This window comes from Pygocentrus nattereri, chromosome 1, assembly GCF_015220715.1.
Source record: "Pygocentrus nattereri isolate fPygNat1 chromosome 1, fPygNat1.pri, whole genome shotgun sequence".
Lineage (NCBI taxonomy): Eukaryota > Metazoa > Chordata > Actinopteri > Characiformes > Serrasalmidae > Pygocentrus > Pygocentrus nattereri.
The window spans coordinates 34,882,653-34,906,871 of NC_051211.1; the positions used below are offsets into that span (position 1 = coordinate 34,882,653).

Here is a 24,219-nt window from a genome sequence, read left to right on the forward strand (position 1 = left end):
AGAAATGGACTTCACTGGCATGGTAGACATCATCTGAAGAGTTTTTGCTGGTGTGGTTACACCAGCTGAGGGTACTTGCTGTATTATAAGACACTTATTGGGGTTGAAGGCTGTTGGGAAGACCGGAGTGGAGATCATGTCTCCGTTTTTGAGGATTGGGTTTTCCAGTTTTGAAATGGACCCTGGGCTAGCCTACCATGAGGAGGTGCTCCACCCATACTGTGCCGTCTACATGAAAGAGGCCGTGGAGACAGGTAAGACACTGTGTGCATGTGTGAGTTTGTTTTCACATATTTTCAAGACAAAACCATGGCTAACTTACAATGTGAGGACCAACGGAATGGACCTTACTGTTTTCAAAAGTTACAGGTTTCATTTCTTTAAAGGTGAAAGAGCCAAACCATTTGTTTTTGGTTCCTGAGATGGAGATTTGGGATTCCAAAAGACGTACTACATATAGATACCTATATATTAATATTACATATAGGTACTTACATATTTGTTGTATATTAGACATATTATTGTTACATATATGTACTTACATACATGAATGTACAAATGCCAAAGAGCACCTTTTATTTTTTTTTACAATTTCTAATCAGAACAGTCATTAAGTACAAGCTATATTAGATTTTTCAGCAACAAAAAAAATGTGAAACATATACTTAATGGACGATTACACAGACACGCCAACAGATAAATATAACATAATTGTTTCAGTATTTAGTGTATCTGCAGGGATATTTTTCCAAACTTTTTTAGAACTTGGTTACATTTTCTGTTTCTGGAGTCTGGGCTCTCAGATGGTCAGTCCATTGTTCTAAGAACACCAGCAGCTTCTTTGTTTGATTTGCAAATGTTCTTCTTTTTTGTCTATTTCTTTTCTCTAAAAGAGCTTCTTGACAGCTACACATCCTTTCAGAATCATAGTGTTGAGTTGTTTTCTCACAGTGCAAGGATGGAAAGAAACACCTGTGGATTGCTTCAGATCTGAAGCAAGAGTGGAGCTTGACTTGCTCCAGTTCTCAAAGATGAAAGCTTTAGATAGTGCTTATCTGACGGTGACAGTTTCGGTGGTCTTGCATGACTTTTAAGAGTCCCATTTTCTCAGCATCTTTTAATCTTTTTTTTAACTCCAATTTTGTAAGCTATTGTTTTTTTCACTCGTTTTCACTTATTATATGTTTTCAAAAAGGCATTTCTTTGAAGAGTTTAGGGGGTGTCTAAACCCTTCAAAAACCTCTCTCTTAGTTACAGCCCCCTGTATCTATCTGTGTAAAGCAATTGTGTAAATATTTAAGAATTATGACTTCAAAATGAATGTATAGTTAAATTTGTGCTTGCCGTTGCAGTGTGTACAGTACAAACCTTCATTAGCGTGTGTTCAACATGCCTGTTTGCAGATCGTCACAACTTCCAGAGAAGCAGGTCATTTTTTTCACTTCTGTAATCCAGAGCTGTAGGTTACATGATACAGAGTTGTATACATCATATATCCACTAGGAAACCACTAGAATTTGTGTTTATTTGCCTATAAATACACAGTGATAAAGAAGGGATTTATTCAACCTTGCACGTTTCAGTGACTTTCAGTAATATATTACCCTCTATGTGTCAAGGTACATGTTACAGATGATTAAGACATATGTAAATAATACAAATTGACACTATTACACATATTTTGTCTGAATTTGTGCATATGAATCAAATAATCACGTGTGCACATATTTTCATATCGCTGTTGTCAGAAAACAAAACCCTAACAAACTAAATCTAAAATGATAACTTTACAGGAGAAAGAAACTTATTTTTTAGTAATTTTGGGCCATTTCTTTTAGTCCATTCATCATTAAATTTACACTAAATGTAAAGGGCCACAGGTATATTCAAATAACTTAACAACATAAATGGTGATACAGGGTTTTGTTCCGACAATATATTGGCATATATTTGTATTCAGAAATACCAGTTAAATCAGCACATATTTTAAAGCATCACAAATATGTTTAATATGAGCAAATATATGTATATTTTCTCTCTATGGGTAGAGCTGCTGACCCTGTTTTCTTTTTTTATCAGCTGACTGAAACCTTGTGGGACTACTTTCTTGACATATCTAGCATTTCCAGAAAGCCTAGAGTGATGTTTTTCCCACAGAATTCATCCATCCCACTGGAAATTAAAGCCTAATTGGTTTAGCCTAATTTCATTTCTCTGTCGCTTCCTAATTATGATAGTGGTTACTTTGAAATGTAAGGCCTTTTGTCCAGAACGTGCTTCCCAAGATACCATGAGAAAAGTCCGGATTAGAAAATTTTCCATTGGGTATTTCAAGATTTTAACCTTTTTTGTTTCCATGGGAATGGAAATCGGAATATTACTACAGTACTTATAGAGTTTAAATACACTACAAGTTTGAAGATTCTATTAAATAAAACTGATTCTAATATAACTGACTAAAATTACAGACATGTTCCAGGATACTTATTACTTGTCTAATGACTAGTTATAACTAGTCTACAGCCCACCTGCAGTGCTACTTCAAACCTTGAACTGGTCCAGGGTACAAGGAAGCCATAAAATCTTTATTGGGCCCCTCGTGTAGAAATTGAGACAATTCTTTGTCCGTGAATCACAGATTTTTAACAATATATCAGTTATCTTTTGTCCACACTACGCAGACATCTATTTATCGTTCTCTTATTCACATTATTGTCTTATTCTAATTCATTCCTTCTGCAGCACTGCTGTAGGAGGTGAGTAGGCATGTTTACAGCAAATGTAGCAATGTTTAAGCTTTTTTTGATTGACATGTCCCTTTTAAAAATGCATGTTTTCATGTTTCTAAACTGACGTCTTGTAGCATCAGGAAACGTATTGAAGACAGCATGAGCTGTTGTCAAAAAATCAGACATACAGTCTTACTATATATACATGTGTGGTGTTATTGGCTTTACTTATGAAAAGAAATATAAATAGTTGTGTATTGGAAGAACTTGACTTTTAGCTGACTTTTTTTTAACAGTGACACAGTTTGGTTATGTGTTTACGTGTCTATGACCTGCTTAATTGCTGGTGTATTTTAGAGACATTGATCTACTGAAAATATGAACTCAACCAATTGCTTATGCTGTGTGATCAAATTTAAACACAGTACAGGACTTGTCAACTACCCTTCTGGTAGACAAAATCTCTCTGTTTTTACATTATTTTCTTAATGTCTTGCTTTCTAATTGTATTCTGGCTTTTGTTGGTTACTGTAATGTGCAGAGCAAAAGATGATATGAACAGTATTTGTCTTTTGACACCTATCTGGAGTTGGATTTGTGCTCACACTGTATGAGTTATTCTCAGACATTTTTATGCCAAAGGCAGTTTTACTGTCCAGTTCTTGGTTCAGGATCTCCACCCACAAAAAAAAGCAATATCTGCTTGCTCACATGCATTCCTTGTATAGAACACATTTTTAGTTGGTATGGGATCTTTAAAAAGGTTACTCACACTCACAGCTCATTTATAAAAATGGTTCTTTGAAGAACCATCTGTTGAAGGGTCTTTAGGGAGCCAAAAGTTGTTCTTCTATGGTATCACTCCAAGTAACCCTATTTGGTTCCATTTGGCATCCTTATTTTTATTAAAGGCCATAACATGGTCAGTGTCAAAATGTTCAAAATTCTAAAACTTTATATTGTTTATTTCTAGGTTTAAATGAAAAACAATCTGATTCTCTACATAATGTCAGACTTCTCTGCATATTGAGAGATTCAGCCACATATGCTGTATATTCATTTGTAACAAGAAGAGATAAAAAATTAACAGCTGGCATAAGCACACATTTTCACAAAAATGTTTTAATTCTCTGATAAAGTTGCACAGAGCAGAAGTTGGTTTGAAGTGTTTTTTAGGTTTGAATTGAAGTCAAATATTTATGTTGTCCATCTAAACTGAATATTGTTTTGCATTGTGTAATTTGTTTGAGCTGGATTAATAATCTGTTAAATTGCTTGTTACCACTTGAACTCTAGGTTCAACTGACAAATCATGTTTTACAAAGTGATCATAATAGAACACACATTTCATGTATGTGTGAAGTCCACTCCCATATATACAGTCCCAACATATACAGTCATATGTAAAAGTTTGGGCTCCCCAGTCAAATGATCTTTTGTTCGTTTTTTTTTAAGTAAAAATAAGTAAACACATCCTCTACAGAGAACACACTTCTCCAAAATGTAATACAGAATTACTGTTTGTAGCACTGTTTGTAGTTCAGTGGCACGGTGAGTAGCGCTGTCACCTCACGGTGAGGAGAGCCTGGGTTTGATTCCCTGGCCGGGTAACCAGGGCCCTCTCTATGTAGAGTTTGCATGTTTTCCCTGTGTCTGCATGGGTTTCCTCAAGCAGTCCAAAGACATGCAGTCAGGACAATTGGACATGCTAAATTGCCCTTGGGTGTGAGTGGTGTCTGTCTATCTGCCCTGCGATGGACTGGCGACCTCTCCAGGGTGTATCCTGCCTTCCGCCTGATGACTGCTGGGATAGGCTCCAGCACCTCCACGCGATCCTGAGGGAGAAGTGGCTTAGAAAATGGATAGATGTTTGTTATTTATGGAATTTAAAATCTTAGAGAAAAAACATTAAAATTAAAAAGTGGCTGTGCTAAAGTTATTGCAAATATTATATGTTTTTTTCTAATATGTTAAACTCAGAGAATAAAAAGAAAATTAACTGTACGCTAAATATTTCAATATTTAAAATACATTTGAACAAAACATTTTGCACCAAACCATTTGTTTATGATACCATCTTTGCATGAATTACATAGACTACAAGTCTGCATTCATATATCAGTTTTTTGCATGTTGGTAAGTTATTTAAAAAGCATTGTATTGTAAATTGGAAGATGACCATTTAATATCATCAATCAATACTATACTGATGCCACAAAAATATTTCTTGTCATCATTACATATCCCAGTATGAAAGTCATCACAGACTCCTGTTCTGACTCTAACTCAGTTTGTTGGTAGCATTTTGATGTATAAGATTATATTAGGAAAAAAATTGCAAAAATTGCAAAAAAAGCATTGCTGAGTTTCATGTGCCTCTGTTCTGCTGAGGCACTTTAAGCTATTTTTAACTACTGTGTATGTGTGTGTGTGTGTGTGTGTGTGTTTGGGGGTGTGTTTGTGTTTGTGGGTGTGTGTGTGGGAAGAGCTAAAAACAGACTAATGGACAGAGTGTAGATAAGAGTGCAGCAGTAAAGTGAACTACGCTAAAGAATTTCCAAGTTCAGTACACCATAAACCTTATGGTAGAGATTTTCAGTATTACCACAGTATTGTCAAAATATAGGTAATAATTTATTTTGAGAGTTTGTTGTAGGTCATGGGTGTCAAACTGGGTTCCTTCTAGGTCACATGGTCTGCAGTGTAGCATTCTGCCCTATTAAACACACTTGGTTCAGCTCATTTAGCAAGGACTTCATGAGCTGAGTTCAGAGTGTAAGAAAGAGGAAAATGCTAATATATGCAGACCTGCAGCCTTGAAGGAGCCCAGTTTGAAACCCTTGTTGTAGATGTTTTGTAGATGCTCACCTTTAACTAGCATTCAACTAAATGTCAATTTAATGCAACTTTAACTGGCAGATTTACAACCCCAATTCCAATAAAGTTGGGACATTGTATAAAACACAAATAAAAACAGAACACAATGATTTCCAAATCCTTTTCAACGTATATTGAATTGAATACACTACAAAGACAAGAAGTTTAATGATCAAATGGATAAACTTTATTGTTTTTTGCAAATATTCACTCAGTTTGAATTTGATGCCTGCAACACGTTCCAAAGAAGTTGGGACAGGGGCATGTTTGCCACTGTGTTACATCACATTTCCTTTTAACAACATTCAATAAGCGTTTGGGAACTGAGGACTCTAATTGTTGAAGCTTTGTAGGTGGAATTCTTTCCCATTCTTGCTTGATGTACAACTTCAGTTGTTCAACAGTCCGGGGTCTCCGTTGTCGTATTTTGCGCTTCATAATGTGCTACACATTTTCAATGGGCGACAGGTCTGGACTGCAGGCAGGCCAGTCTAGTACCCGCACTCTTTTACTAGAAAGCCACGCTGTTGTAACACGTGCAGAATGTGGCTTGGCATTGTCTTGCTGAAATAAGCAGGACGTCCCTGAAAAAGACGTTGCTTGGATGGCAGCATATGTTGCTCCAAAACCTGTATGTACCTTTCAGCATTAATGGTGCCTTCACAGTGGCAAGTTACCCATGCCATGGGCACTAACACACCCCCACACCATCAGAGATGCTGGCTTTTGAACTTTGTGCTGATAACAATCCAGACAGTCCTTTTCCTCTTTGCCCTGGAGGACACGATGTCCATAAACAAATTTGTAATGTGGACTCGTCAGACCACAGGACACTTTGCCACTTTGCGTCAGTCCATCTCAGATGAGCTCGGGCCCAGAGAAGCTGGCGGCGTGTTGTTGATATATGGCTTTCGCTTTGCATGGCAGAGTTTTAACTTGCACTTGTAGATGGAGCGACGAACTGAGTTCACTGACAGTGGTTTTCTGAAGTGTTCCTGAGCCCATGTGGTAATATCTGTTACAGAATGATGTCGGTTTTTAATGCAGTGCTGCCTGAGGGATCGAAGGTCACAGGCATTCAATGTTGGTTTTCTGCCTTGCCGCTTACTTGCAGAGATTTCTCCAGATTCTCTGAATCTTTTGATGATATTATGAACCGTAGATGATGAAATCCCTAAAGTCCTTGCAACTGCACGTTGAGAAACGTTGTTCTTATTTGTGATCACTGTGGTGGAAATGTCATAGCCTTTGATGCACTGCAGCTAAGGGGTTATGCTACCCACAAATTAACAACTAGGATGCATTCAGTGACATTAAACAGGGGTTTTACAGTGATCTCTGACTTTTGACGTTGATCATCTCGGCCCTGCCTTACAGAGATATGCACTTAACAATGCATAATAAAAGATAGAAAGTGAGCAATGACGTATCAATGAGAAGTGGATGCTTAGCGGGATTCTTGCATTGTTTGTTTCTTTAATCATTTGAAATAAATGCCTGCTGCTTTTTGCATGAGCATTTCATGATGAATAGACCAACAGAAATGGTCCAAATAGTAAAAATAAAATAAAAGTAAAAAATTCTGTCGTTACCTTAGTTACCTTACGTTAGGTGTATGAGCCTGTGAACTTTGGACATGCCACAGGTTTGTGTGGTGACTGTGTTCAGTATGTGATCAGTATTTTTTGATGCCTTTGTAGTAAACGTTAGTGTTGGTCACATTACTGCTCAAACATGAAAAAATAATTAAAAATGGTCATGTTGGTTAGCTTACATGGACAAGTGGACTACAACTTGACATTTGCAATATTGAACACTGATCAAAAAAGGAAAAATTGGGTAAATTTGTAAAACTTAGTGGGTCATCTACATTATCCTTTGTACCTGCTGCCACAGCTGCAATGTTTTCCCTACCATGATGACTTCCACTGTGGCAAATACAGAAGTGTGGAAAAGGGCCAATCATTATATCCCAATAGCAAATCTTGCAAATTTGACTATACAGTGGGTATGCAGATTTTCTGCTAATAACGTGTATGTAACATCATGCTTCAAAATACACACATATCAGTAAAACACGCTCATCACTTATTAACATTTCACCTACTGGGGGGACTGTTCAGTTCAGTCATCATCCCCCAAAAAGAGGGGGGATTTTCCCCATGCTGGTATTCCATTACATCCCAGCTCTGAGTGCGCAGAGGTCTGTGTATGAGAGTGTATGAGTATTGTGGTCAGCATTAAGCAAGTTTCAAAGGAAGTGTGTTTCACATGTGTGAGTCAGTGATACCTTTTTTTTTCCTAGTAATAGTGTCTTTGAGCTTATGAATCATCATGTACATAGACATGCATGCAAACACACAGAATTGCAGAGAGTTTTGGAGGAAATGGAACTGACAGGGCCTCACACATATATACATATATGCTAGTGCTCCTTCAAAGGGTACCAGCCTTGTGACCGGAAGGTCACTGGTTCAATCCCCTGAGCTGACAGTGCTTGACTAAGGTGCCCTTGAGTAAGGTGCATAACCCCCAACTGCTCTCCGGGCGCTGCGGATGGGGCTGTCCACTGCTCCAAGCAAGTGTGCTCACTGCCCCCTAGTGTGTGTCGTCACTAGTGTGTATGTGGTGTTTCACTGCACGGACGGGTTAGATTGTGGAGGTGAAAATTCCCCATTGTGGGACTAATAAGGATCTCTTAATCTTAACAATTTGCATGAACGGCAGAATCTTTTTTAATGTGTACATGAGTATCTGGTATGTCCTACTTATTCTTAAAAGACAGTGTGCATCAGAGCTGGCATGGGCTTCATAAGTTGGTGCAGAAGCCTCTGATTAGTACATCAAACACACCTGAACATGAGGTACAATGGAAGGAATAAGAAAAAAATCAGATTTTTTGTACAAAGACTTAACGAGGACAGTTTCACAAAATTCATATATATATATATATATATGTGTGTGTGTGTGTGTGTGTGTGTGTGTGGGTGTGTATATCTATAGATCTTGCTGCTGTTGGAACCAAAATGTCCATTTTGTAGTTTGTACCCTTTTTACAGAACTTATACCAGCTGCTCTTTATGATTCATGTGCAATGGACCAATGGAAAAGCTCCCACATTCTTTGAAAAAAATAAACAAAAAAAAGTTTTTTTTCCTCCTAAAATAAAAATCTGTATATTGTCTTTTCAAAAAGCAACATGGACTGAACACAGATACTTAACTGTATTCTGAATGCATTTTCCCCATGCTGGTATTCCATTACATCCCAGCTCTGTGTGTGCAAAGGACTGTGTATAAGAGTGTATGAGTTTTGTGGTCAGCATTAAGCAAGTTCCAAAGGAAGTGTGTTTCACATGTGTGAGTCGGTGATACCTTTTTTTTCCTAGTCATAACGTCTTCCAGCTTATGAATCATCATGTACATAGACATGCATGCAAACACACAGAATTGCAGAGACTTTTGGAGGAAATGGAACTGACAGGGCCTCACACATACACATATATGCTAGTGCTCCTTCAATGGAAATCCTTATTTCATTACACACTGAGCTTTAGCTACACTGTTTAACCACACTAACATACGTTCATTTGTTCTTATAATACTTCAATGTACTTACTGCTAAAAGTAAGAAAACTGAAGGATAAATTTGTGTTGATTGAATATGTTCAGGATTTTTTTTGATGTGGACATGAGATCTGATTTAGTTATTTAGAGGGAAACTGGAGTTCCACTCCAGTGTGGTCATAGTATGCTGTAGTGTGTGGTTGGTGTCATATCAAAACCTAGTAACATTTTTTTGCATGTTTCCAACTGCAGTTTAAATTCTGTGTTCAATGGACCACATAATCCAGAATTACTTTGTTTAAAATCTTGTTACTTAAACTTACATTAAAGTTACAAAGTTTTTTTTTCCTTTTCCTGCAAAGTTACCATTTAAAACCCATTACTGCATTAAATCTTGTTACTCCATTAAATCGCATTTGTACTCCTTAATGATCTGCAACAGTTTGGTTCCTCACTCTCATAACGTAACCTACACATTAGTTTTATAGTAGTTATGAAAGTCATAATAGTTATGTCATAATATTAATAACTACACTAAAAAAGGAATTTGATATTACTTGATTCAAATGTGCACATTGGTTCCACATGAATAAAACATGTGACATTAAATCAGTTCTTGCACCTTATTTTATTTTTATGAAACTGACTTACAAATCTGAAAGTCAGCATTTTTTTCCATGTAGGCGTGTAATGTATGTGTCCACTATGCCAGATGTCTACTTGCCACTGGTGGGTATTTCTGTGTCATTATACCATTATACACACGTCTGGGGCACTAAATAATCTGCACAGAAGCTTAAATTAAAATATAAACAAATGCTTTAAATGCTTTATAATTTTCATGCATCAGACATCCATACAAGCTAGAAATTTAGTTTGCTCAATCTCACTAACAAGCTACCTAGTAGTTGCTGAGTGATTTTGACCATGGTTGGTAGCAGACAGGCTGGTTTGAGTATTTCTGTAACTGCTGATCTCTTAGAATTTTTACACACGTCAGTCTATAAAGTTTACTCAGAAAGGTGAAATAAAGTAAGAACATCCAGTAAGCATCAGTCCTGCATACAGATATGCCTTTTTGATGAGAGAGATCAATAGAGAATGGCGAGACTGTTTTGAGCTGACAGAAAGGCCACAGTAACTCAGATAACCACTCTGTACAATGGTGATGAACAGAAAAGCATCTCAGAATGTCCAATCTTGAGATGGATGGGCAACAACAGCAGAAGATCTTGTCGAGTTCCACTTCACAAAGAACAGAAAGCTGAGGCTGCAGAATCTGTAAAAAAATGTATATGTAATGTAAAAATGTAAAAAATGATTATGATATTGAGTATGGCTATAATTTGTATGACAAAATAGAATGGAATAAACGTACTTGGCGTTATATACATATATAACATAGAACGTATATAAGAATCTATGTGTCTCACACACACACACACACACACACACACACACACACACACACACACACACACACACATTTATCTGCAATCGTGTAACTGCTCTATGGAGGCTGTGGCTAAGGATTTCCCAGCAACCCCTTTAGTTTCATTCTGACTCAAACCCAAACCTCAAACACTTCAAGCTCAGCACAGAGAGAGGAGAGAGAGAGAGAGAGAGAGAGAGAGAGAGAGAGAGAGAGAGCTCACTGCAGCTGAAACAGCCTCTACTCCTAGAGTTCTGACATGTATTAAAAAAACTCCTTGTTCACAAGTTTGCAATCACTATTTTTAACAACATAAATCCAACAACAAAAATTTAACAACAAAAATATGAAATATTATTAATGATGCTACTACTGTTTCAAGTTTATTTGTCATTTGCATAACATGTCAGGACATTTATGCATTGAAATGCTTGTGGTGAGGCTCAGATAATCACTCTACAGGAAGTACATAAGTAAAAGTATAAAAAACAAATTGAAATATATTAAATATAAACAAAATATAGAGAAATATACACAAAATATAGAGGCAATATACATTTTAAAGTGACTTGTGATTCAGTGTTATTGTTCTTTAAAATGGCTTAGTGTAAAGAATGTTGGAGATGGAGCTGCCAGGTAGAAGGAGAAGAGGTAGACCTCAGAGAAGGTTTATGGATGTAGTGAAGGTGGACATGGAGATGGCTGGTGTGAAAGTAGAGGAGGCAGTGGATAGGGCAAGATGGAGGCAGATGATCCGCTGTGGCAACCCCTAAAGGGAGCAGCCGAAAGAAGAAGGGTGAAAGAAGAGTGTTAAGGTGTTATTGTCCATAGCAGAGATGATATGATATAATAATAATGCTGACAGAGTGACTGAGTGAAATAGTAGCTGGGAAAGGACCAACAGCTTCACAGCTTGTTCAGAAGCCTGACAGCCTGTGGGTAGAAACTCTTCATTAACCAGGTTGTTCTAGCCTGCATGCTACAAAATCTCCTGCCTGATGGCAGGATGATGAGCAGGCTGTGTGTTGGGTGACTGCTGTCTGGCCGGCCTGTAAGGCTGGTAGTTTGTTGCCTCAGCACTCCTTTAAGGGTCTTGCAGCCACAGGCAGTGCAACTGCTGTATCAGACAGTGATGCAGCCTGTGAGGATGCTCTCTATGGTGCATCTGTAGAAGTTGGTGAGGATCTGAGGAGGCAGACCAAACTTCCTGAGCCTACGCAGGAAGAAGAGACACTGATGATCAGATCTCACGATAGTGTTGGTATGGAGGGACCAGGTGAGGTCATCAATGAGGTGTATGCCGAGGAACTTCACACTGCTGACTCTGTCCACTTCAGCTCCATTGAAGAGCAGGGGAAAGTGACCACCCCTCTGCGCTTCCTATAGTCCACAATTATCTTCTTTGTTTTGCTGATGTTGAGACAAAGATTGCTGTCATGGCACCAATCTGATAGAGTGCTGACCTTGTCTCTGTAAGCTGTTTATCAGTGATGAGGCCTAGGGTGGTGGTGTCATCAGCAGACTTGAAGATGATGTTAGACGTGTGTTTGGCTACACAGTAATGTGTATACAGGGAGTACAGGAGGGGGCTGAGCACACATCCATGGGGAGCCCCTGTGCTCAGAGTCAGTGTGGAAGAGAAGCTGTTACCAACTTTCATCACCTGAGGTCTGCTCATCAGGAAGTCCAGTATCCAGTACTGTGCAACTTCACAGGCATCAGATAATTAATGGGAAGAAAGAAAGCTGTAGAAATAAAAAGGAACATTTAATGTTTCTAGAATGAGGAGCAGAGCTATGGAGGATTCTAAAATGACTGAGGAAACTATATAACATTGAGAATGACATTATAACACTGATATTCTTAATTAATGAAATACATACATATTCTGTTTAAATTATCAGTAACATTAGTTATGCGCTCATATTTAAAACACACCTAACTTACTGTTTGTGTGTGTGTGTGTGTGTGTGTGTGTGTGTGTGTGTGTCCTCAGAAAAGGGTCAGGTATACAAGCAGAAGCGTCCGACCATGTACCCACCATGGAGCAGCACATTTGATGCCCATGTCCACAGAGGCAGAGTGATGCATGTGGTGGTCAAAGACAAAACAGCCGAGCTGAAGACAGAGGCTACTGTCCAGCTGGATACACTCGCATCCCGCTGCAAGAAAGAGAATGGCAAACTCGAGATCTGGGTCAGTGTGTGTATTTGTACGCTTGACCACTGTGAAGACAACATTGTAATTGCTGTTGTATGTAAAAAAAATGATGTATAAAATGAATGTATTCTGATAATCTGACTTTGTAATATATGAAGGAAATGTAGTTAACTGTGGAAAAGTCACTGATTGTTCTTTGGAAAGACACTTTATCTTTGTGTTACTAAAGGTGGAACTGAAGCCTCAAGGTCGTCTGCTGATGGAAGCACGATATTTCTTAGAGAGAAGTGGTAAGAGTGTTTCACGTACTCTCACATACACACACACACACGCGCGCGCGCACACACACGCACACACACACACAGTTGTCAGTTGCCATTAAAAGCCTATAACTATTTTTGTCATATTAGGCATTTATGAACAGCTGTCAGAATCCAGGCACTGCATGGAAATTGTTGCACACATGCTGGCAACATGTTCCAAAAACATTCGGATGGAAGCATGTTTACCACTGTGTTATATCACCTTTCCTTTAAACAACACTTAATAATCATTTAGAGCCTGAAGACAGAAACTGATCCAGTTTTGTATGCAGAATTTTTTGCCATTCTTCTGTTATACAAGTCTTCAGCTGTGCAACACTCCAGGGCATTTTTTGTCGTATTTTGAGCTTAATAAGACCCATGTTTTCAGTGGGAGACAGTTCTGGACTGAAGGTAGGCCAGTCTGGCACCCACACTGTCTGGCTATGTTGTTGTAACACATGCAGAATGTGGCTTTCATGTGGAAATTAAAATGGCCATCCCTCAAAAATGCAGCTAGTAGGTTTTCAACAGTAATGGCTCATAGATGTGCACATTATCCACTAATGCTTCACCAGCACTATGACAGACTCTGGCTTTTAAACTTTACGCTGGTAACTATAATTTGGATGGTCCTGTTCGTCTTTGGCCTAAACATGAATTTAATTTATTTGTGGTTTTCAGCATTTTCCCGTATGCGCAGAGATTTCTCTGGATTCTCTGAATTTTCTGACAGTACCATGCACCTAAAGTTTTTGCAATCGTGCAAAGAGGAGTATCATTTTTAAACCGTTGGTTTTGTTGTTGCTTCATTTTTGGCAAAGTGGCTCATTAAGAACAAGGCCTTTCCTGGATGCTCCTTTCATATAAAAGCATGATTACATCACCTGTATAAGATGTTTTTGAACATTTTCAGTGTTCCTACCCTTAATTCCCTGTTCGAACATTTTTGGAACATTTTGCAGTTGAAATTTGAAAGAGGTAGAGTAGTAGATTCATAATAGAATCTTTCCAAGCATTTATTTATACCATCCTCACATATATTTATAGTTTATTGAAAACAGTGATCTCAAACTTTCGGATTGGGACTGCAAAAATTTGAATGTTGATGCATTCGTTACAACACGTTTGAAATTGGCTTTGCAGCACACAACTCATAAAAGATGTTGAGAAGTAAATAGTTTCAGTGATTTTATTTCTGAAAGTTTCTGAGAACTGTAAATTTGTGCATGTGTGTGTTCAGATGCGGGGCACGGTGAGGCAGATGCAGAGACCGAGCGTGAAAGAGAGGGAGTGTTTGCACTGCATCAGCGACGTGGGGCAATTAAACAGGCCAAAGTTCACGTGGTGAAGTGCCATGAGTTCACAGCTACATTCTTCCCACAGCCCACCTTCTGCTCAGTCTGCAAAGAATTTGTCTGGTATGGTCCACCTGAAACAACCCTAAACAAAATAAATGCTGTATTATTCAAATATTTACTAAAATCAGTCATTATTCAAATGTTCACCAGGTGCACATGAATAAAATAAAATTCCATCAACATAGTTCTTGCCAAAAGACATAAACTGAGAGGCAGCAATTGTCATGACGTCACATATTTCATCCACTCACAACCATCTGACACATTTGAATTAGCAGTCATTTCATTCAGTGCTGTTACACTCTCCGCAAATACCACCCAATTTACTTCATAAAGGAATACTGCAGTATTTCTCAATCTGATCTCTATCTGCTGCATCTGAATCCTGTCTGGATAGTAATTGTTAGGCTTTTTTTTTTAAATAAGAACAGAAAACTTGCTGATTCTTATGATAGAAGCCAAAGTGCAGTTGCTGAATTCCATTAATCGTTTTTTAACATATGTGACTTGAGATGAATTTGAAGTCTGTAATCTAACAATACAGTTTTTCAGGCACAGCAATAGTTGTGCTTAGCACATCTGCTGAAACATCAGTGCAGCACACTAGAAAACCAGTTCTTTCACTTTCCCAGAGGTTTTGTAGTGTCTGTGGCAGTCAAACGGAGCCACGTTGATATTTTGGTACCACAAAATCTTCCCTGTGGAAAAGTGGTCTAATCTCTAAAAGAACACATTACACAGATCATAAAAATTAATAGCATGTTTTAAAGATTAGAGTGCATGTTGACAGCATGGTACAGAGTTGGCAGATAGAGGTTATGTTGAAAAACACTGGAATATTTCTTTAAAATGAAGTCTATCCATTTTATCACTTTTATTTAACCTTTAAACATGCAGAGCTATTAGTGGTGTGCGATTTATTGAAATGAGAAATAATATCAAATTAGAAAATGCTTTTGTAATTGTTGACAGCAGGTTTAATGAACTTCTTATTGCTATTACAATTGGCTGATCATGTTTTCATGCCAGATTATCTTCTGTAATATAACATTGTTATGATGGGTGTCATGCTGTCTGATGCATGTAACATAAGATGTCATGACATCATATGTGTGATATATGTAAAACATAAATGATCCCCCCTCTCTCTCCCTACAGGGGGCTGAATAAACAAGGATATCAGTGCCGACGTGAGTTTCTTGAATTTTACTGTTTACAGATTTATTTATAGCTCATTTATGAGCTTTTTCATGAGAAAGAAAACAATATTCATGACCTCTTTCTCTTTTTCTCTTTTCGTCTCTCTCTCTCTCTCTCTCTCTCTCTCTCTCTCTCTTTTGTAGAGTGCAACGCTGCCATCCATAAGAAGTGCATTGACAAAGTGATTGCCAAATGCACCGGCTCTGCCATTAACAGTAAAGAAACCATGGTAACTACTGCAGGCCATGCATTTGCTTGTTTGAAGCTTTATTTTTATTTATATTTATATGTATATCGCACTGTATATTGTTGAAGCTGCTTTAAGCAGTAGAACAGTGTGTTATCATGACTAATGCCACAATAGTGATTTGATTGCAGACATGAGCCAAAGCTGAGTGATCTGTAATGTTATTTACAAGAATTGTTGAGTGTTCAAGCATTAAGTGTTGCAATCGCTGTAGCAAGGAAAAATGTAAAGCCAAGAGGCCTTCACCATTATTTTAACATTTTAATGTTTGCAGTTCATTCACAGTGTGTGTGTGTGTGTGTGTGTGTGTGTGTGTGTGTGTGTGTGTGTGTGTGTGTGTGTGTGTGTGTGTGTGCGCACGCGTTTTAGATCCATAAAGAGCGCTTTAAGATCGACATGCCTCACAGATTTAAGGTCTATAACTATAAAAGCCCAACGTTCTGCGAGCACTGTGGCACGCTGCTCTGGGGTCTGGCACGACAGGGCCTCAAATGTGAAGGTGAGCAATCACAAAATGTGTTGAAATAGTAATGACTCATAAAATACGTTGTTAATTAAATGCTCATTTTTGACATTTAGTGAAATTAGGGATACCACATAAAAATGCAACAAATTAATTTATTTCACTTTTTATTCTTTATTGGCTCTACAGTTTGAAAAGGAAAATACAGGGAATATAGGTTGATGCACTGTAAATCATGGCATTAATCCATATCAATCTAATCTAAAATCCTTTTTGGTTGACTTTGTTGACAAACAATAACCCTGTGTTTGTGAGAAACAGGGCCGGCTTTTCTTTTGGGGGGGTCTAAGCAGGCCTCCTATATTGCTAGCTGATGTCCTGTAAAATTAAAGGATAAAAACATGACAGTGGCTACTACAAGTTGTCTAAATTAAGTAAATTTTTGACTGCCTAATTTGTGTATTGACTATCACTGGATGCTCCTATGAAGTTCTAATAAGTTACATTGTAAATTACAGTATACCCTTCTCAGCATTCAGGATCCAGGGGTCTGCCTCACAATACAGTATTTATTGCTTACCCAGCTAACTTTAAGCTTAGTTTGATCTAATCCTGGTGGCAATGGCAGCATTGCCTTTTACTGTTATAAATGCTTTACTTTCTACATATTTATGTAGTATAATTTCGTTTTCCTTCTTTAGTGTCTCCTCATCATGTTCCATGCAATTAGGTAGAATTAGGTCCAATGCTCATCAGGTAGAGCTGGCACTGATGAGACTCATCGAAACCGCAAATATATTGTGTGTATGTGTGTTCTTTTTGCAGAGTGTGGAATGAATGTTCATCACAAGTGTCAGAAGAAAGTGGCCAACCTCTGTGGGGTCAACCAGAAGCTGATGGCCGAGGCACTGGCTATGATTGAGAGCACACAGCAGGTCAAACATTACATCTTTATTATTGTGGTGAGGGATGGGGGGTTGGGGGCATCACAGGTGAGGTCTGAGATGAAAAAAAAATGTGTAAATGGCTTTTTATAATCTCTGCTCATTTTTCACACTCTAATGTTGGTTTTATTTCATTTAATAATAATAATAAATTGTGTTACATGGCAACAGGCCAACCTTTCCAAAATGGACTGTTTAATTAAAAACAAATGTGAAAAATGTTATGAAGGTCATTCAAAATAGAGGTTCTCTTGCAAAAAAAAAACGTATTTGCGTCTGGTACTTTATTTACTTTATTGTATAAGCCAGTTAACAACAGGCATTAAAAGCCCTGGACAAATGCATTGACTTTTCACCTTTATGCTGCATACGACATATCATATAAATAAATTTTTTCGGGGGTTTGCGCACGGTCTCAAAAAACTTGGGAAAAGTTTGTAGTACAACATAATATAATGTGTGAATTAAGCACGCACACACACACATGTACACATGCTTTCCTGCATCTTCAAGAACAGGCTGTGTGTTTGCTTTGTGCTGCTGGTAATGTTCAGATAAAAATCTGAAAATGAAAATTCTTTTATCTCGGTCTGTCTCAGGCACGCAGCTATAAAGATAGTGAGGTGTCTGGGCGTGATGGGCCAGTAGTTGTTGGTCAAGGGGGAGTGGTCAAAGAAACCTCAGGCTGTTTACCGGTTCATCCGCTAACTCCTGCTCCACCACTGCCACGCAAAGGTAATACTCACATACACACATGTATGCACACCAGACAATTTTACATTAATAAGGAAAAAAAAAGAATTTAATATTATCAAATAAATTTTTCCCCTGTAACTACAGTCATGTGAAAAAAATAGGACACCCCATTAAATAGTCAGCTCTTTATTAAGAAATGTTTACATATCAATGTCCAATCTTGTTTTTGTTTATTTCTGGAAAAGAAAGTGATTTAATTGATTAAACTAACAAAAATTAAATTAAACAACAAAAATTAACATTGTTTCACTCATGAAACAAAAGATATGAACAAAAATACATATTATAATGGAGAAAAAAAAGTTAGGACACCCTACCCTCTAATAACTAGTGTTGCCCCCTTTGGCTGAAATAACTTCAGTGAGACGCTTCTTGTAGCCATCTTCCAGTCTCTGACATTGATCTGAAGAAAGTTTGCCCCACTCCTCAACGCAGAATTCTTTCAGCTGTGAGATGTTTGAGGGGTTTCTTGCATGTACAGCCCGTTTTAAGTCACTCCACAGCATCTCAATGTGATTAAGATCTGGACTTTGACTTGGCCATTCCAGGACTCTCCACTTAGTTTTCAGCCAGTCCTTGGTGGATTTACTGGTATGTTTTGGGTCATTGTAATGTTGCAGGGTCCAGTTCCGCTTCAGCTTTAATTTTTTTACAGATGTTTTCACATGTTTCTCAAGCACCCTGTGATACACAGTAGAATTCATGGTGGATTCTATGACGGTAAGCTGGCCAGATCCTGCTGTAGCAAAGCATCCCCAAACCATGACACTTCCACCTCCATGCTTCACAGTTGGTATGAGATTCTTTTCTTGGAATACTGTATTTGACTTACGCCAAACATGTCTTCTGTTCAGGTGTCCAAATAATTCAATTTTAGACTCATCTGTCCAAAGAACATTATTCCAGATGTCATGGTCTTTGTCTGCGTTCTTTCTGGCAAACTTGAGTCCAGCCTTAAAGTTTTTCTTAGAGAGCAAAGGTCTCCTCCTTGCACACTTCCCATGAAAATTAAACTTGTGGAGTCTCTTTCTGATAGTTGAGTCATGCACTTTCACATCAACTGTAGCAAGAGCCTGCTGTAGGTCCTGTGATGAAATTTTAGGATTTTTCATGACTCTTTTCATGCATTTTACAGTCTGCTCTGGGGGTGAACTTGCTTGGACAGCCAGACCTGGGCATGGTCGCAGTTGTTTTGTATGTCCTCCACTTGTAAACAATTTTACAGATGGTGGAATGGCTGATGTCAAATTCTTTTGGGATCTTTTTAAATCCCTTACCAGACTCTTTCTGAGGGCCTCAGACAGCTCTTTGGATCTCACCATGGTGCTCACTTTCATTTCAACAGTCAGGGACACACCAAACAAATTTTCTGAGGTTTAAATAGAGCAAGCCTCATTCAAAATGCTGGGTAACAATGTTCTGATCATGTGCACCTGATGTGATACACCTGTGTGTGATCTTAACTATTTTAAGTGGGACAATATGTAGGGGTGTCCTAATTTATGCCTCACCAGAAATTGCATTCTGTTTAAATTACATTTTACAGAAAATTGTAAAAAGCTGACAACAAAATCACACAATGGAAATCAAATTTATTAACCAGTGGAGGCCTGGATTTGGAGTCACACACAAAATTAAAGTGGAAAAACACACTACAGGCTGATCCAACTTTGATGTAATGTCCTTAAAACAAGTCAAAATGAGGCTCAGTATTGTGTGTGGCCTTCACGTGCCTGTATGACCTCCCTACAACACCTGGGCATGCTCCTGATGAGGTGGCGGATGGTCTCCTGAGGGATCTCCTCCCAGACCTGGACTAAAGCATCCGCCAACTCCTGGACAGTCTGTGGTGCAACGTGGCGTTGGTGGATCGAGCGAGACATGATGTCCCAGATGTGCTCAATCGGATTCAGGTCTGGGGAACAGGCGGGCCAGTCCATATCTTCAATGCCTTCATCTGGCAGGAAATGCTGACACACTCCAGCCACATGAGGTCTAGCATTGTCCTGCATTAGGAGGAACCCAGGGCCAACTGCACCAGCATATGGTCTCACAAGGTGTCTGAGGATCTCATCTCAGTACCTAATGGCAGTCAGGCTACCTCTGGCGAGGACATGGAGGGCTGTGCGGCCCTCCAAAGAAATGCCACCCCACACCATTACTGACCCACTGCCAAACCGGTTATGCTGAAGGATGTTGCAGGCAGCAGATCCCTCTCCACGGCATCTCCAGACTCGGTCACGTCTGTCACATGTGCTCAGTGTGAACCTGCTTTCATCTGTGAAGAGCACAGGACACCAGTGGTGAAATTGCCAATCCTGGTGTTCTCTGGCAAATGCCAAGCGTCCTGCACGGTGTTGGGCTGTGAGCACAACCCCCATCTGTGGACATCGGGCCCTCATACCATCCTAATGGAGTCGGTTTCTAACCGTTTGTGCAGACACATGCACATTTGTGGCCTGCTGGAGGTCATTTTGCAGGTCTCTGGCAGTGCTCCTCCTGTTCCTCCTTGCACAAAGGCGGAGGTAGTGGTCCTGCTGCTGGGTTGTTGCCCTCCTACGGCCTCCTCCACGTCTCCTGGTGTACTGGCCTGTCTCCTGGTAGTGCCTCCAGCCTCTGGACACTACGCTGACAGACACAGCAAACCTTCTTGCCACAGCTCACATTGATGTGCCATCCTGGATGAGCTGCTCTACCTGAGCCACTTGTGTGGGTTGTAGAGTCCGTCTCATGCTACCACGAGTGTGAAAGCATCACCAACATTCAAAAGTGTTGAGAAGTGGTCTGTGGTCCCCACCTGCAGAACCACTCCATTATTGAGTGTGTCTTGCTAATTGCCAATAATTTCCACCTGTTGTCTATTCCATTTGCACATCAGCTGTGAAATTGATTGTCAATCAGTGTTGCTTCCTAAGTGGACAGTTTGATTTCACAGAAGTTTGATTTACTTAGAGTTATATTGTGTTGTTTAAGTGTTCCCTTTATTTTTTTTTGAGCAGTATATATATATATATATATATATATATATATTGAATGGAATGAAAATCGCTACTGAAGGTTGAGGATGGCCAACAAAAACTGCATCAATAAGTGGGCATTAACAAAGTCCAGGTGGAGGTTAATGGAAGGGGATTCTGATAAAGTGACCAGTATGTATACACAGTGATCCTTGGACAGAGTGATCTGAGAGTGGCTGATATATGATGTGAAGCTACAGATGGGTTGAGCTTCAATATGTACATAATTTGACATGGTGCAGAAGAAGAGTACACTGATATATATATATATATATATATATATATATATATATATATATATATATATATATATATATATATATATAAAATTGCATATAGCACAGTTTTGGCACATTTTCTTTCCAGTATGTTGAAGTCAGTAAACAAACAGAAATTCTGCACTACAATTTCCATGAAACTGTCCTCTGTACAGGATGTGTTAACTTATTTTAAATGAACAAAACCAGGTGTGTACAAACATTTACATTTGAATGTATGTTTATGTATGCTGCTGTTCTGTGTGTTTCTTTGCATGCAATGTAAAGTGTTTCGGGATAAGAAATAAGAACACAACCCCAACTTCTTGTCTCTACTTCCTTTAATTCTTGTTGTGGGGAGGGTTGTGACACTGGCTTATAATTGTCTGAGCAGCCTATAATTTGCAAGCTGCTCTGTGTGATCTGACATTGCTCTGCTTTTCCTCCTCTCTCAGAGCATCAGGGCATAGCGTGGGACGCCCCACTTCAGGGGGACCGGCCGAGCCCCACTGTAGAGCCAGAGCCACTGTACGCTATCCCACGCAAAGAACACCACCACAAATTCACACTTGATGACTTCACACTGCACAAGATGTTGGGAAAAGGCAGCTTTGGCAAGGTGTGTGTGTGTGTGTATATATGTATGTATTGTTAATGTTAACATAGTGTGGTAGAGCATCTACACTGAAATTCTTGTGTATGTGTGTAGGTGTTTCTAGCAGAGCTGAATGCCACTGGGCAGTTCTTTGCAGTGAAAGCTCTGAAGAAGGATGTGGTTCTGATGGATGATGATGTGGAGTGTACAATGGTGGAGAGGAGAGTTTTATCTCTTGCTTGGGAGCATCCATTCCTCACACACCTCTACTGCACTTTCCAGACCAAGGTGAAACGCGTGCGCGCACACACACACAGACACACACACACACACACACACACACACACACACATGTTATAAAAAGGACATGGCTCATTTACGTGTAAATGTAAAGTAAGAACAGGTCTAAAAATTTCCATTCTTCTATTTTTGCTCATTTTTCATATTTAAAAGTTTCAGGTCAGATTGAACATAATTTTATTTACAAATATTTATTCAAAACCTATATTATCTATGTGAAAAAGTAATTGCTCCCCTGAACCTCATAACTGGTCGTTCCACCCTTGGCAATAGCAGAATTGCTTTAATTTAGATACATTGGAGAGTTTTTGAGCAAGAACTGTACATTTAAGGTCTTGTTACAGCATCTTAATGGGACTCAAGTGAGGACTTTGACTTGGCCACTCATAAACCTTAATTTTGTTTCCTTTGAGCCATTCAGAGGGAGACTTGCTCATGTGCTTTGTATTGTCCCGCTGAATAAACCCACTGCGCTTGAGCCTTAGGTCATAAAATGATGGGTGGATTTGATTAGTTATGACAAGTCATCCAGGTTTTGCAGAAGCAAAGCAGTCCCAGACCATCAAACTACCACCACCATGTTTGGCTGTTGGTATGATGTTCTTATGGTGGAATGCAGTGTTAGCTTTATGCCAGATGTAACCTTTGACTCATCAGTCCACATAATATTATCCCAAAATCCTAGGAGTCATCTAGAGGCAAATGTGAGATAAAACCAGCAGTGGTTTGTGCCATGCAACTCTCACATGGATGCTGTTTTTCCCCAGAGTCTTCCTTATTGTGGAATCTTGTAACTGAGGCAAATGAGGCCTGCGGTTCTTTTGTGATATCCCAGATAAGTCGTCAGTGTGCTCTTGGTGAGAGGTTGATAGGCCAGCCACTCCTAGGAAGGTTTATCACTGCTCCTGGCTTTGTGAATAATGGCTCACTGTGGTTTGCTGGAGTCCCAGAGTTTTAGCAATGGCTTTGGAACCCTCATCAGGCTGCTAGATTTGAATAACTTTCTTTTGCATCTGTATTTGAAGTTCTTTAAAACGTGGCATCATGTGCTGCTTTTTGAGACCTTCTAGCTTCACATTGCCAGACAAGTTCTGTTTAACAGAACTTAACATGTTTTGATTTGACAGGTCCCAGGTTTCCTTCAGTATATAAAATTTTACTTTTTAATTTTAACAGCATTTTGCATTTTAAGTAAGAAATATTGTTTGTGTGTGTGTGTGTGTGTGTGTGTGTGTGTGTGTGTGTGTGTGTGTGTGTGTGTGTGTGTGTGTGTGTGTGTGTAGGAGAATCTGTTTTTTGTGATGGAGTATCTGAATGGAGGAGATTTAATGTTCCACATCCAGGCCTGCCACAGATTTGATCTGCCACGCTCCACGTAAGAGACACACTCCCATACACTTGTACACAGTTCATGTCCATTTATGTCCATTTTTTGTCACTGTACACATCAACATAGTCAACTATTATTGTTTTAAATTGGCTTCATAAACAGAACTTACATACTTACATTACAGCCCTAAAAATAGTTAAATATAGATAAACATCACACAAGGAAGCATGTCTAAATCTGCACCTCATTCTCTCTCTCTCTCTGGTAGGTTTTATGCTGCTGAGATAATCTGTGGGCTTCAGTTTCTGCATTCAAAAGGCATTGTGTATAGGTAACTACAGGCAAAAGCCACATTAAAATATGTACATCATTCATACATGCATAAAATATATACTATATCAACAAAATTACTGTCAGAAAGTAAACTGAAGAATGTATGTATGTATGTATTTCTTTCTGCACAGGGATCTGAAGTTAGATAATATCCTACTGGATATCGACGGTCACATTAAAATCGCTGATTTTGGCATGTGTAAGGAGAACATGCAGGGGGAAGCTCGGACCTCCACCTTCTGCGGAACGCCCGATTACATCGCCCCTGAGGTAACACACTCACAACACACTTTGCTTTTTATCTGCTAGTACTATTATTTAGTTCTTGACTGTTTCTATGCTCACACACA

The 24,219-nt window shown here is 38.9% G+C and overlaps 1 protein-coding gene across 2 annotated transcripts in view; it reads left to right on the forward strand.

Moving 5' to 3' along the window:
- The window catches only part of prkcq (protein kinase C, theta), a 43,720-nt gene that overhangs the window by 13,792 nt on the left and 5,709 nt on the right, over positions 1-24,219 (forward strand). For both annotated transcript variants that reach the window (XM_017696924.2, XM_017696925.2), the window contains exons 2-15: positions 1-254; positions 12,601-12,800; positions 12,994-13,054; positions 14,310-14,487; positions 15,586-15,617; positions 15,771-15,856; positions 16,244-16,373; positions 17,163-17,272; positions 17,881-18,016; positions 21,767-21,930; positions 22,021-22,194; positions 23,490-23,581; positions 23,805-23,867; positions 24,001-24,139. The exon at positions 1-254 is cut by the window's left edge and continues 276 nt beyond it. In XM_017696924.2, the coding sequence (XP_017552413.1) occupies positions 137-254; positions 12,601-12,800; positions 12,994-13,054; positions 14,310-14,487; positions 15,586-15,617; positions 15,771-15,856; positions 16,244-16,373; positions 17,163-17,272; positions 17,881-18,016; positions 21,767-21,930; positions 22,021-22,194; positions 23,490-23,581; positions 23,805-23,867; positions 24,001-24,139 (1,683 nt within the window). In that variant the 5' untranslated portion in view covers positions 1-136. The remainder of the gene's footprint in view (positions 255-12,600; positions 12,801-12,993; positions 13,055-14,309; positions 14,488-15,585; positions 15,618-15,770; positions 15,857-16,243; positions 16,374-17,162; positions 17,273-17,880; positions 18,017-21,766; positions 21,931-22,020; positions 22,195-23,489; positions 23,582-23,804; positions 23,868-24,000; positions 24,140-24,219) is intronic.